The 12,348-nt window shown below is 53.3% G+C and overlaps 1 protein-coding gene across 1 annotated transcript in view; it reads right to left on the bottom strand.

Moving 5' to 3' along the window:
• Nucleotides 1-11,176, bottom strand: part of C3 (complement C3) — a 32,052-nt gene extending 20,876 nt beyond the window's left edge. The window contains exons 1-18 of the mRNA XM_037042714.1: nucleotides 11,026-11,176; nucleotides 10,075-10,267; nucleotides 9,419-9,587; nucleotides 9,246-9,316; nucleotides 7,643-7,740; nucleotides 7,456-7,538; nucleotides 7,278-7,368; nucleotides 6,988-7,090; nucleotides 6,749-6,875; nucleotides 6,309-6,424; nucleotides 6,065-6,214; nucleotides 5,453-5,662; nucleotides 5,128-5,334; nucleotides 4,390-4,551; nucleotides 3,845-3,974; nucleotides 3,530-3,601; nucleotides 3,181-3,381; nucleotides 49-157 (exon numbers count right to left, since the gene is read on the bottom strand). Of these exons, the coding sequence (XP_036898609.1) occupies nucleotides 49-157; nucleotides 3,181-3,381; nucleotides 3,530-3,601; nucleotides 3,845-3,974; nucleotides 4,390-4,551; nucleotides 5,128-5,334; nucleotides 5,453-5,662; nucleotides 6,065-6,214; nucleotides 6,309-6,424; nucleotides 6,749-6,875; nucleotides 6,988-7,090; nucleotides 7,278-7,368; nucleotides 7,456-7,538; nucleotides 7,643-7,740; nucleotides 9,246-9,316; nucleotides 9,419-9,587; nucleotides 10,075-10,267; nucleotides 11,026-11,099 (2,366 nt within the window). The 5' untranslated portion in view covers nucleotides 11,100-11,176. The remainder of the gene's footprint in view (nucleotides 1-48; nucleotides 158-3,180; nucleotides 3,382-3,529; nucleotides 3,602-3,844; nucleotides 3,975-4,389; nucleotides 4,552-5,127; nucleotides 5,335-5,452; nucleotides 5,663-6,064; nucleotides 6,215-6,308; nucleotides 6,425-6,748; nucleotides 6,876-6,987; nucleotides 7,091-7,277; nucleotides 7,369-7,455; nucleotides 7,539-7,642; nucleotides 7,741-9,245; nucleotides 9,317-9,418; nucleotides 9,588-10,074; nucleotides 10,268-11,025) is intronic.
• Between the last annotated feature and the right edge of the window lie 1,172 nt (nucleotides 11,177-12,348).

The following is a 12,348-nucleotide window of genomic DNA, read 5'->3' on the forward strand; positions in this document are numbered from 1 at the left end:
TAGGGACTGGTCTGGGGTGGGTTGAAATGGGAGGTTTCCCAGACTTACCCATTTTTCTCTGGCTCCTTTAATTCCTCGATGGTCCACAGCCAGCTCTCAGGGAACTGGCTTCGGGAAATGATGTCTTCTTCTGGAATGATATCCTCATCCAAATCACCTGCAAGGGTAGGGGACGATCTGGGTTTAGGACAGATCACGCTCCCTGCTCTGCCCTTAGATACTCATCTCTACAGCCCTGGTGGGGAACCCTGGTGGGGTTCCTAGCAGTGAAATACACCCATGGCCACATGATCACCTGGGGCGGGAGCCCAGGCGCATTTGACTTTGAGGGCTTCTGCCTCCATAAAAATATTAAAAGTCAGCCTCCAGGACATCTTTAAACATTCCCACATCCGAATTATAGGGGTACCAGAAGGGGAAGAGGAATAGCAACGAGTGGAAAATTTATTTGAACAAATAATAAAGGAGAACTTCCCCAGTCTGGTAAAGGAAATAGACTTCCAGGAAATCCAGGAAGTTTGGAGAGTCCCAAAGAAGTTGGACCCAAGGAGAAACACACCAAGGCACATCATAATTACATTAGCCAAGATTAAAATGAAGGAGAGAATCCTAGAAGCAGCAAGAGATAAGGGGACAGTCACCTACAAAGGAGTGCCCATCAGACTGTCAGTGGATTTCTCAAAAGAGACCTTATAGGCAAGTAGGAGCTGGAAAGAAGTATTCCAAGTCATGAAATCCAAAGACCTACATCCAAGATTGCTCTATCCAGCAAAGCTTTCATTTAGAATGGAAGGGCAGATAAAGTGCTTCTCAGATAAGGTCAAATTCAAGAGTTCATCATCACCAAGCCCTTATTATATAAAATGTTAAAGGGACTTATCTAAGAAAAAGAAGATAAAAAATATGAACAGTGAAAGGACAGCAAACTCACAGTTATTAACAACCACACCTAAAACAAAAGCAAACCAAGAGGACAGCTAGATCAGGAGCAGAACCACAGAAATGGAGATCACGTGGAGGGTTAGCAATAGGGGAGTGGGAGGAGGAGAAGGGGGGAGAAGGTACAGAGAATAAGTAGCATAGATGGTAGGTAGAAAATAGACAGGGGGAGGGCAAGAATAGTAGGGGAAATACAGAATCTAAAGAACTTGTGACACATGGACATAAACTAAAAAGGGGGGAATGGTGGGGGAGGGGTATGCAGGGTGGAGGGGAATGAAGGGGGGAAATGGGACAACTGTAATGGTATAATCAATAAAATATATTAAAAAGCAAAAATATTAAAAGTCAGCCCTGGCTGGTGTGGCTCAGTGGATTGAGTGCCAGCCTTTGAACTAAAGGGTCACAAGTTTGATTCCCAGTCAGGGCACATGTCTGGGTTGCAGGCCAGTTCCCCAGTAGGGGGTATGTGAGAGGCAACCACACATTGATGTGTCTTTGTCTCTCTTTCTCCTTCGCTTCCCCTCTCTCTAAAAATAAATAAATAAAATCTTTAAAATATATACTAAAAGTCGTATCTTACAACTGTGTTGGTATAAAAGGCAAAAATAATACAAGCTGGTTATGTTCCTCTCCCAGGGCTCCCAAAGAAATGAAAGCACTCGTGGAAGCTTCTGAAGGCATCTTGACCACAGGTGCTGTGCCTGCTGCATCTGAAGTCACATGTGTCCTGAGAACAGCCACGCGAGCGGGGAGATTCCTGACTTGATGGAGACCCTGAGGAGGTGGTGGTCTCTCTAGCCAGTTGGACACCATCAGCCAGCAAACAAAGCTGGGCTGGAAAAGGGTCCATCCCTGGCTGGGCTCTCCTCAAAACGGATGGACAGATTTTAATTTGCCCATGGGTCTGTCTAAGCACAGAGCAGATGGAATTCCAGATAGGCCTAAATTCACTTGTGCTCTGGAATAACCCGTCCAAATGCCTTTGACTTGGGGTTACTAATGTTTAAGCAATCCTGCTTCACCGGCAATGGACTAAAAATAAATCCCTGCATGCATGTAAACCTTATCCCAGCTGATCAGAGTTTTGTCTAATTCCTCAGTAGCTTTACCTCCTCTCTGCAAAAGAAAGTCTCTGTGTCACCGGAGTAAGGAGCAGCATGCCTGGTTGTTATAATTTGCAAAGAAATTGAAGGTAAAGGCCTTTGCTCCCGTGTGTTGGGAATCTTTGTGTCTTTCAGGGGTGGAGGGATGAAGGGGGTGCTGGCTTTCCAGCTAAAAGAATTTAGAAATATTTGTTCACACTGGCAACAGCTGCATTTGAGAGATGGCTGCTAATTTCTAAGTCCTACAGATGTATACAAAAATCATGTGTTAGCATATAAGACATCCACCCATATCCATTCTCTCAAAAGCTAAGATCTTCAAGGCTAAGTGAAAATCTATCTTTGGGAAAATCTCTCTTGACTTCAATTTTAAAAGTAAAAAAAAAACCTTTTAGCTAAAAAGGAATGAAGAGGCACTTTGTAATGGAGACACGTGGCAGACACCACCTGCATCCGGTGCTCAGGGTTCGCGCCACCGCCAATGGGGTGAATCGGTGTCCCGCGCCTCTGAGAGGAGGCTCCCAGGACGACACCACATCTCTTCTATGACAAATGTGCAACCTGAATGTGTTCACGAAGAAACACGTCACGTGTGTCAAGGACGGGAAAGTCTCAGAAAGGCCGAAGAGCTGCTGGGGGCGGGGCGGAGCCAGCTGCGTGCTCTCCCCGGAGAGGACTAAGACATGGGGGCAAACCTTCACTGGCTCGGGGAGTCGCATGCTGGCGACAGACAGCATTGCTGCCCGAATTCTGACTGTGGTGCTGTGGGTTTTAGGGGAAGGGCTTTGCTTCCAGAGAACCCACACGGAATTGTTCCGAACTAGCAAACGGGGGGGGGGGGGCGGTTTCCAGCCTGCACAACGGACTGTCTAAAGAGGGATAATGATTTTTGCCTTAGTCCGCCTTTCCTGCCCCGGGAGAGGTTTCCCAATCTTCCTCGGGGTTTAAGCAAAGGCTTTGTTTTCTGTTCCCTTTCATCCTGTAACTGGCAACATAATTTCCCTCAGTTTCACAAGCCACTCACACTTGCTCTTGCTCTTGGAACCCAGCGTGATGGACACAATTTCCAGTCCCCCAGTGACAGGTGCCCCCACCCCCTTCAGACAGGGCTCCCCGCCCCGCTCCGAGGACTCACTCCTGGCCAGCACCAGGAGGCTTTGCCGCCTGAGCTGGTTCCGCAGCTGGGTGATGTAGTTGCAGCAGTCCACGAAGGCGTCCACGCAGGCCTTGCCCTGGAGGATGAAGCGCGCCCGGCGCTGGCACGAGTACTTCATGGGGTTCTCGCGCATGCCGTCCTCGCAGCACTTGCGCAGCTCCTTGCTCTGGTACGTGCCCGCTGTGAGAGCACACACCGGGTCGCGCCCGCCGCGCCGCGCCGCTGCGGGGAGGCCCTCCCCACACCCCTCTCCCGCTTTGCTGGGGTCTCAATGGACAAGGCGTAAGGGCGAGGGAGGTGTACGAGGGAGGAGGATGAGGGCTCCCACCTTTGCCCATCTTCTTCTCCACGAGCTGCACGGAGCGGCGGCGCCGGGCGGCTGGCTTGGGGCAGTGTACATCTAAGGGGCAGGGGGAGGCAGGGGACAGGATGGACTAAGTGCTGACTGCCTGTCCTTGGTTTACTCTTCCCATAGCCAAGAGGTAGGAGTGTTATTGCTCCCATTTCAGATGAAGAAACTGAGGCTCAGAGAAGAAAGTGATTTGCTAGTTGGCGGAGGCAGCACTTGAACTCAGGGTCCTCCAACCCCATCTGGAGGCAGAAGCACTGCCCCTCTCTGGGTGTCCATTGGCCCAAGACTCACCTGACCTCTGCTCTGTCTCCAGGCCTTTGTTGGTCATGAAGGCCAGCCCCGCATCCGTGAAGACACCCGCATAGTTCTTTCCACTGCCTGGTGTACAGCCAATGTCTGCCTTCTCCACAGTGTCCCAGATCTGTGGAATGGGGATCCATCAAGGGCAGGTTGAGGTCAGGCAAGCAGTGCCCGCGCCAGCTCGCCAACGCACCCACCCAACCTCACCTGCGTCCACATCCCAGTCCCCAGACACTCCACAGCGGATGACCCAGAGTGCACTGCTGCTGGACGACCCAGTGCACAGTGCATGACCCAGAGTGCACAGAGCTGGGCCCACTGCCATGACCATCCCCACTTTGACCCACGTCCACCCACGTTCCTATCTGCAACTTCAACTTCAACCCATCCCCATGCCTGTGTCCTTTTGGACCTCTACACTCAATCCACACCCAGCCCCACATCGTCGGTTCTCCTCAGAGTCGTTCCACCTCCACCCACAGCCGGCTCTTCGCCTCTGCCACCTTTCACCCAACCTCAGCGACGTGGGGGCCTACCTTGCTCTGAGTCAGCCTGTTCTTCTTATTCAGCACAAACACGCCCTTGTCCACAGCAACCAGCCCTACTCGATCCCCCTGGTTACCCTCGATCTTGAGTGATATCTGTTGTCCAGGTAGATGCTGCTGCCGTCCATCCTTCAGAGCATTTTTCACCACCAGCTACGAGGAGGTTGGAGAGGCAGGAGGGAGAAGTCAGTCCAGCAAGACCCCACCCAGCCTTGGTTGGTCAAGGCCAGAGGGCGTCCTAGTCTGGTCTGGAAAGAGAGAAAGGTAGAGAAGGAGAGAGAAGAAGGGAAATGTGCAGAACCAATGTCAGGCAGAGTGTCAAGGAAAGAGAAAACTCCCTGGATGGTGTGGCTCAGTGGATTCGCACAGGCCTGTGAACCAAAGGGCCATTGGTTCAATTCCCAGTCAGGGCACATGCCTGGGTTGTGGGCCAGGTCCCCAGTAGGGGATTTCTAGGAGGCAACCACACACTGATGTTTCTCTCCCTCTCTTTCTCCTTCTCTTCCTCTCTTGCTAAAAACAAATAAATAAAAATCTAAGGAAAACAGAAAACTGGAAGCAAGAGAGCTACTGAGGCTAAAACATGGAAGAAAAAAAGATGGAAAAAAGAAGGAACTCTACAAACAGGGGACAGAAATGGATTCCGAAGGATGGAGAGAGGCAGAGACAAAGAAAGCAATGGCCAGGCAGAGTCCTAAGATGGGCACAGAGGGACTCAGTGACACTTACATTGCCCACACACGAGTCCTTGACATCCACCCACACAGAGTCGGCTACCACTTCCCTCTGGCCGTTGTTGCCAATCAGCGTGTAATAGGCCACCAGGCGGAAGGAAGGAATAAAGTCTGGCGTGATAGTCAGAGGCAGCACTACCAGGTCCTGGCCGGCCTCTCGCGCCTGGCGTCCCACCTTCAACAGTCTCCCCTTGTTCATGATCTGGGGAGACAGGTTGGCATGAGGATTGGGAAGGCAGGAGGGTGGAGGGGAGGGCAGCATCTGGGGTGCCAGAAAAGTGAGGAGGAAGGGGACCTGGGGGTTCTACGAAGCCACGGACCAGGTAGGTATAGTATCTGATCTTGGCATCCAGGCCAGGGTCCATTCGCAGGTGAAAGTTGACATTGAGTGTGTCCCCTGGCTTGAGCTCCACACGAGGCACTGAGAGGTGCAGGTAGTTGTTGGAGTTGCCCATGGTACTGTAGGGTAGGGCCTGCATTTTATTAGTGGCCTGTCGCTCCTCCGGGAGGTCCTTCTTCACTGTGCGCACCTGAGCAGGGAGAGAGGGAGCATGTTGGCAGACTGGAGATGCCCGTGTCCTGATGCCTAGGAGCTAGGAATATGGTACTTTACATGACAAGAGGATTTTTACAGATGGGATTGAGTTAAGGACCTGGACATGGGGAGACTATTTGAGGTTATCCAGGTGGGTCCAATGTCATCATTAGGGTCCTTATAAGACATCTATACAGACGGCAAGACGCCACTCTGCACACAAGAACCCCTCTATGCAAATGAAACATCTCTATGTGAATGGCGAGACCCATTTATGCAAATGAAAGGACCCCACTGTGAACACGGCAGGATCCTTTTGTACAAACATTAGGACCCTACCACACAGTTAAGTCCTCTGTTTCCCCGGCACGGGGTCCGGAGGTTGGTGCAGACTCACGGTGATAGTCAGGGGCTGTGGGTTCTTCTGTGTGTTGATGATCAGCTTGGCTACACCATCATCCTGGGTCAGAGCTTGCCCCTGGGCGGAGTTCTGAGTTGCCACGGGGATGCGGCGGGCAGGGGAGCCATCGGGGTTCGTCACAAACACCTGTGGGTGCAGGGATAGTGGAGGGGGTTCAGCAAACCCAGCAGTGTGGCCAGTGCTCAGGAGGGGGGGAGGGTAACCCTGCCCAGGGTCTCACCATGAGGTCGAAGGGCATGGCAGGTTTGAAGAACCTAGGCGTCTTGGTGAAGTGGATCTGGTAGGGGGAGATCACGATGGGGATCCCGCTGCGCTCTGCCTCCACCATGTCGCTGCCTGAGGGGGCCAGATGTGAGAGTGGGCTCCTGGGCTACCCCTCGGGACCAGGCCTTCCCGCCTCAGATTGGACCCTGCCTTCATTCTGGACCTCCCTCCTCGGACTGGGCTTCCCCATCAGACTGACCCCACCTCCATTCTGGGCCACCTCCCTCAGACAGGGTCTTACACCTTCACTGAGGGCCTCCTCCTGGGAGTCAGCCTGGGTTTTGTACCTCACACCGGACCCCACCTTCACCCTGGGCCTCCTCCCTCAGTTGGGCCTTGCCCCTCAGACTGGACTGTGGGGTGGCACTGAGCCTGCATGGTCAGCCCAGGCCTCACCTGATTGCAGGATGACGGTGACAGACACGTACAATGACTTTCCAACTAAGGCGTCCTCTTGGGATGGCTGCACCCCACCCAGTAGGACCTCTCGCTTCAGCTTAGCCTCTCCAGTGCCATCTTCGATCTGGGATAAGAAATGAAGGCTTAGAGAGGGGAAGGGCCCCGCGGGGAGGGGATCAGGAGGGGGAGAGGGAAGGGGTCAGAATGGAGGAAGCTCAGGGGCCTTTTGAAGGTACCACAACACGGGTGAGCGACTCGGACAGTGAAATCCTCTGGTCACCATCCTGGATCCCAAAGATGACAAAGGCTGTTCCACCCACATTCTTCCCGTACAAGAACCTGCGCAGCGAGGAGAGTGTCAGATAGATCCTCCCGCCCTGAAAACCTGAGTCTCCCTCAAAATTCCACTGGCTGTGATGAGGACTCAGAGTCTCCAGCCACTCACCTCACCTTCTCCTGGCCCTTCCTCAGTCCTTCACCTGGTCTCTCACCTGACCCCTAACCGGGTCCCCATCCAGCCTCTCACCTGGCTGTAATGGTGACTTCCAGGCCATTGGGGTCATCGATGTAGTAGAATTTCTCTGCAGGCTCCACTTGGACCTCGAAACTGGGCAACACTAGCAGGGAGAGAGGGCGCTGGTAGGGGACCCAGTGCTGAGCCCAGGGTCACGGGGGCCCGCACTCTGGCCTCCTCCTCCTCTTACCGTACTCCTTCACTTCAAACTCCGTGGAGAAGACCTGCTGAGGGGAGTCTTCGTAGTGGGCCAGGATCTTCCACTGGCCCATGCTGTGGGGAAGGCAGGTGAGTGATCTGGCCACAACTGGTAGCCCCCCTACTCATTATTCGGGGATAGGGGAGCCCCAACCCCCCTCCAGGATGGCCTTGCGTACTTGACCAGCTCTGGGATGTTCCAAGTCAAGGACAAGATGCCTTTTCCTTGGTTTTGAGAAGAGAAGGGGTCCCGCTTGACAGGAATGCCATCGGGGGTCTGTAGATAGAAAGTGGGGGAGGGGTGGCTTTTCAGAGACCAGGCTTCGCCCCTTGGCTCTCCTGTCCCTCTCTGTCTGACACTGTCTGTGTCACATCTGCAGAAGCACTGGTTAAGAACGTGGACCTTAGTTTGCCAGCCTGGGCTCAAATCCCACTATGTCACCTACAAGCTGTGTGGCCTTGAGCAGGTTACTTAGCCTCGCGGAGATAAATATAGCCACTACATCACTGGCTTGGGACATGGTTCATGTAATCAGGAACCCATTATGATGAGTGTCCCCTGATTATTTAGAGTCACTGGAGTTTTTTGTGCAGGACACTGGGCTAAGCATTTGATTTGTACTAAGCCATACATAATCACCTACATTCAACTTTTTGATCTACAAAAATAGTAAATTTCATGCACACATATTATTTCTTTTTTTTTTAAACATCGGGAGACATTACACAAAAATCTGGGTTTCTGGCTTCTCTTGGCAATTGGGAAAATTGGCTAATGCGCTCCTGTTGGCACAGGTAGAGTTTCACCTCCTCAGTCCTTCCCTCCCCTGCCTCCTCCCTTCCCGCCCGTTTTTATTAAAGCCCCAGCACGGGCCAAGTACTTTGTGGGACTCAGGGAATAAGGCCCTGAAAAAACGCATTAAAAACTCCTTCCCCTAGGGAATTCAGGTCCCACAGAGGCTGGTGGAGGGGACAATTAATAAACGAATAAATCCAATGTATGCAATGCTGAAAGAACGGCAGGACCGGAGGAGAATGGAGTGCATGTGGGAGTCGGGGGCAGGTTTCACAGGGTGCTCAGAGCGGCCTCACTGTAAAACTGGGACATTGCTGACACTTAAGCAAAATTTTGAAAGAGATGAGGGGCACGTGGTGGGCTATTTTGAGAAACAGAGTATTTCGGGCAGAGGGAACAGCCAGTACAAAGGCCCTGGGGCAGGGCCCTGTCTCCAGTGTCAGAGGAATGGCCAGGAGGGCCACGTGGCTGGAGCAGCCGAGTGAGTGAGGGGGAGAGAGGAAGAAGGTGAGGGGAGGGAGGGGATGGTGGCAGGTCATGCAGGGCCTTGTGGGCCACAGGAGGACTTGGGCTTTTACCTGGAGGGAAGTGGAAGCCCTGGAAGGCTGTGGCAATGGACCTGACCCAGGAGCTCACAGGTGCCTCCCGGCTGCAGTAGGCGGAACAGACTACTGCATAGAATTATGTCATTATCCCACACTTCTGATGAGAAAACTGAGCCTCCGAAAGGTGAGTGGCCTGGTCGGAGTCACAGGGACCAGGGGTCTATCTGGAGCTGGAAGCCAGGGTACAAGCTTTGCTCCGCTCCATCTCCCCGGGTCCTTGCCCTTCTATGGACCTCTGTGCTTGTGCCTCTCTATATTTTTTTGCTTTTGGATTTCTGCTGCTGTGACTTTTCCAGCGTCTCTTTCTCTCTCTCAGATTCTCTCTTTGTCTCTCCCTGAGTCTCGGGCCCAAGTGTGTCTGGGGCCCTGGCTGGCTCGTACCTCGATGCTGACAATCACCGTCCGGCCCACGGGCAGCAGCTTGTGGTCAACAGTGAAGATTCGATAGAGGACTAGGAGGTGGTGGGAGAGAAAGAGACAGCTCAGTGAGGCTCTTCCCCCCACCCCCACCAGTGACCCAGGCCTGGCCATTAAGCCACCCACCAGCCCCTTACCAGTGGAGCCTGGGGTGTAGATGGTCTTGTCTGTCTGGATAAAGAGGTACCCGCTCTGCAGGCTGACTAGCACCACCTTTTCCACTGGAACTTTACCGTTACCGAAGAGCGCCTGAACAATCACAAAACTTTTCCCCTTCTGTGCTCTTAACTCCTTGTTGGCTGGGATCTAGGCATGGACCAGGGCGTCAGGCATCAGCAGAGGTCTGTTCCAGGGCCCCTTGCCCACTGTCCAGTCTCTAGGCCTTTGGCTGGGTCCACATCTACCCCTCCTCACCACAGAGCCTGCCCATCACTCCTGGCCTCTCAGGGTCACCCAGGTTTGGGGATTGGGGATACTCAGAGAGGGGGCAAGAGCAGGAGAGAGGCTAGGGTTCAGGGAGGGGAGGAGACTCAAAGAGGAGAGGGCCTCTGAAGGAAGAGAAGGCTTAAAGAGGAAAGGACTCAGGAAGGAGAGACGGTCAGGCTTGGAAGGGAAGGGGCTGAGTGGGGGGAGGGCTCAGAAGGGGCAGGGCCAATAAAAGATGAGGCCCAAATGGGGCGGAGGCCCAAAGAGGGGAACGAGCTGAGGAAGAGAAGGGGCTCAGGGCTCCAATGGGGAGGAGATCCTGAGAGGGGCAGGGTGTCAGTAGGGCGGGGCTCCAGTGTACACCCACCTTGATGGTGACGGTGCTCAGATAACTGTTGGCACCGTTCAGCAGGGTGTTGTCACTGAACAGCACCTGCTTCTTGGCTGGGAAGTCATATATGGTGACTGTTACTGGAACGTCACCTAGCAGATCGTGTGCCTCCAGCACCACGGTCTCCTCATTCTCCAACTGGAGGACGTTGGGGGTAATCAAGGAGTACCTGCCGGGGAAGTGCAGGGGGTTATCCCAGGCACCTCACCGGGGTCAGAGTTCTGCCCCAGTCCCTGGTCCTGGAGGGGATCCAGGGACTGGCAATGGCTCAGGGGCTGCAGGGCCTATCAGCCCCTGAACCTCAAAACCAGAGCCAGCAAGTCCCCCAGTTCTCTAGAATTCCAAAAACTCAGTTGGGGAACCCACAAATATACTCCTGAAGCCCTTCTCTCTAAACGAAACCCCAAGTCTCTAAACGCCCAGAACCTCAGGCACCGCAGAGGATACAGGCCCAAATTCACATAAACCAAACCTTTAAACCCCGAATCTTGAACACCCAAGCCTCTGCCTAAACCTCTAGCACCTCAAGCCTGTAAGTACAACCAATCCACCCTTCACCCGACTGCCAGCCAGCAGAAACCCACACCACATCTCTACAAATGCCGAAACTGCAAGCTTCCAAATCCTGTGAAGTCCAAACCGCCCCATCCACAGAATCTCCAAACACCACATGCACCATGAGCCTACAGACCCCCAGTGTCGTTGTAAACATTCAGCCCACTTAGCAATGTCTGAATTCCACAAATGGCCAATCTTACACTCTCAAAGTCACAGGCAGTAACTTTTATTGACATTTATTAACATCCTGACCCACTGACTCCTCCCCCACAGACACACGAATGCACCTGAATTTTGCAGGGACATGAACCCACCACGAATGCCCACCTGGGAAATCCCTTTGTTTGGGGTGCGGTCGTGACTACTCACATGGGGTCCCCCAGGGCCAGGGGGAGACTGGTCAGCAGCAGGAGCAGCAGGCTGGGACCTGAAGCAGGCCCCATGGTACGGGGGTAGTGGAGGGACAGAGGGACTGAGGGAGAGAAGGAGAGGCGGGGAGGAGTGAGCAAAGGCCTCTGGAGGCCTCCTTTTAACGGGCTCCCGCCTCTCCTACACTCAGCCCAGCCCTCTGCTCCCCGCGGCCTCTCCCCTGCCTGGGGCTGCCCCTGATTTCCCAACACCATTTCCCAAGTTTTTCAGTTCCCTGGGCCAGCATTTCCTGGGGTAAGTAACCCAAGGACATGCTCTCCTTCAATAAGAACACAACTGCCCGCTGCCCTGAGGGCCTCCCTCGGGGCAGGGCCAGCCAGTGAACGGGGGCCCTTTCCCTGCTACACCCTGTTTGTAGCGAAGGGACACTGAGGGACAGAAACCCCCACCCCCCAACCTCAGATATCTGAGCCTGGCCCCCAGGCCAGTTTTGTCCCTGAATCTACTAACCACCCCCATCTATGAATCCATCTGTATGCTGGCAGTTAGAATCCCGCTTCCAGAGTCTTCCATGCGGGGGTAGGGATCGGGGACAGAGTTCAGCACAGACATTCCTAGCCCCTTGGAGTGTTAGCTCAGATGGAGAACTCTGCTTCTTGACAGATCAGACAAGGCTTCTTGGAGGAGGGGGCATTTCACGTGGGCTTTGAAGTAAGCACAGGAGTTCACTGTCCAGGTGAGCATATTTTCTAGGGCTCTAGGGAGCCCGGAGCTCCCTTCGCCTGTCCTCGTTGGGATGCCTGAGGGCTATGATGGTTTAAAAAGTCACCATTGAGGAAAGTCCCCATTGTTAGCTTTTGTATCTGTCTTACATCAACATCCCTTTAGGATTTTATTATTAAAAATCACATTTAATTTTTTATGTACATAGGTATTATAGTCATGTGATTTAACATCTAAAAGGTACAAATAGACATATAGGGAAAAGGTGACTTTCCTCCTGGGCCTGTTGCCGGCCATCCAGGTCCCAAAGACGACCCTGTAATGAAGCACCATGTTTTTATTGCCACAGATACTGCGCTCACAGACGCTCACACGCTCTGCACACAATTCTTCCTGGGCTCCCCGAGTCACTCCCTGCCTCTTCAGAACGATTAAGGACTGTGGACCACCGGTGCCCCGAGAACGCCCTTGTTTTTCAAAGGACTTTCTCCTATGACATTGTGTGACCGTCCCTGGCTCCAACAGATGGACGGACTTCCATGCTTACAAACCAAGCTTTTCCCTGCGAGTTAGGAGCCCGCCCCACTTCCCAGTTCGGAC

This window comes from Sturnira hondurensis, unplaced genomic scaffold, assembly GCF_014824575.4.
Source record: "Sturnira hondurensis isolate 20B ecotype Veracruz unplaced genomic scaffold, ASM1482457v3 Scaffold0003693, whole genome shotgun sequence".
NCBI classification, from domain to species: domain Eukaryota; kingdom Metazoa; phylum Chordata; class Mammalia; order Chiroptera; family Phyllostomidae; genus Sturnira; species Sturnira hondurensis.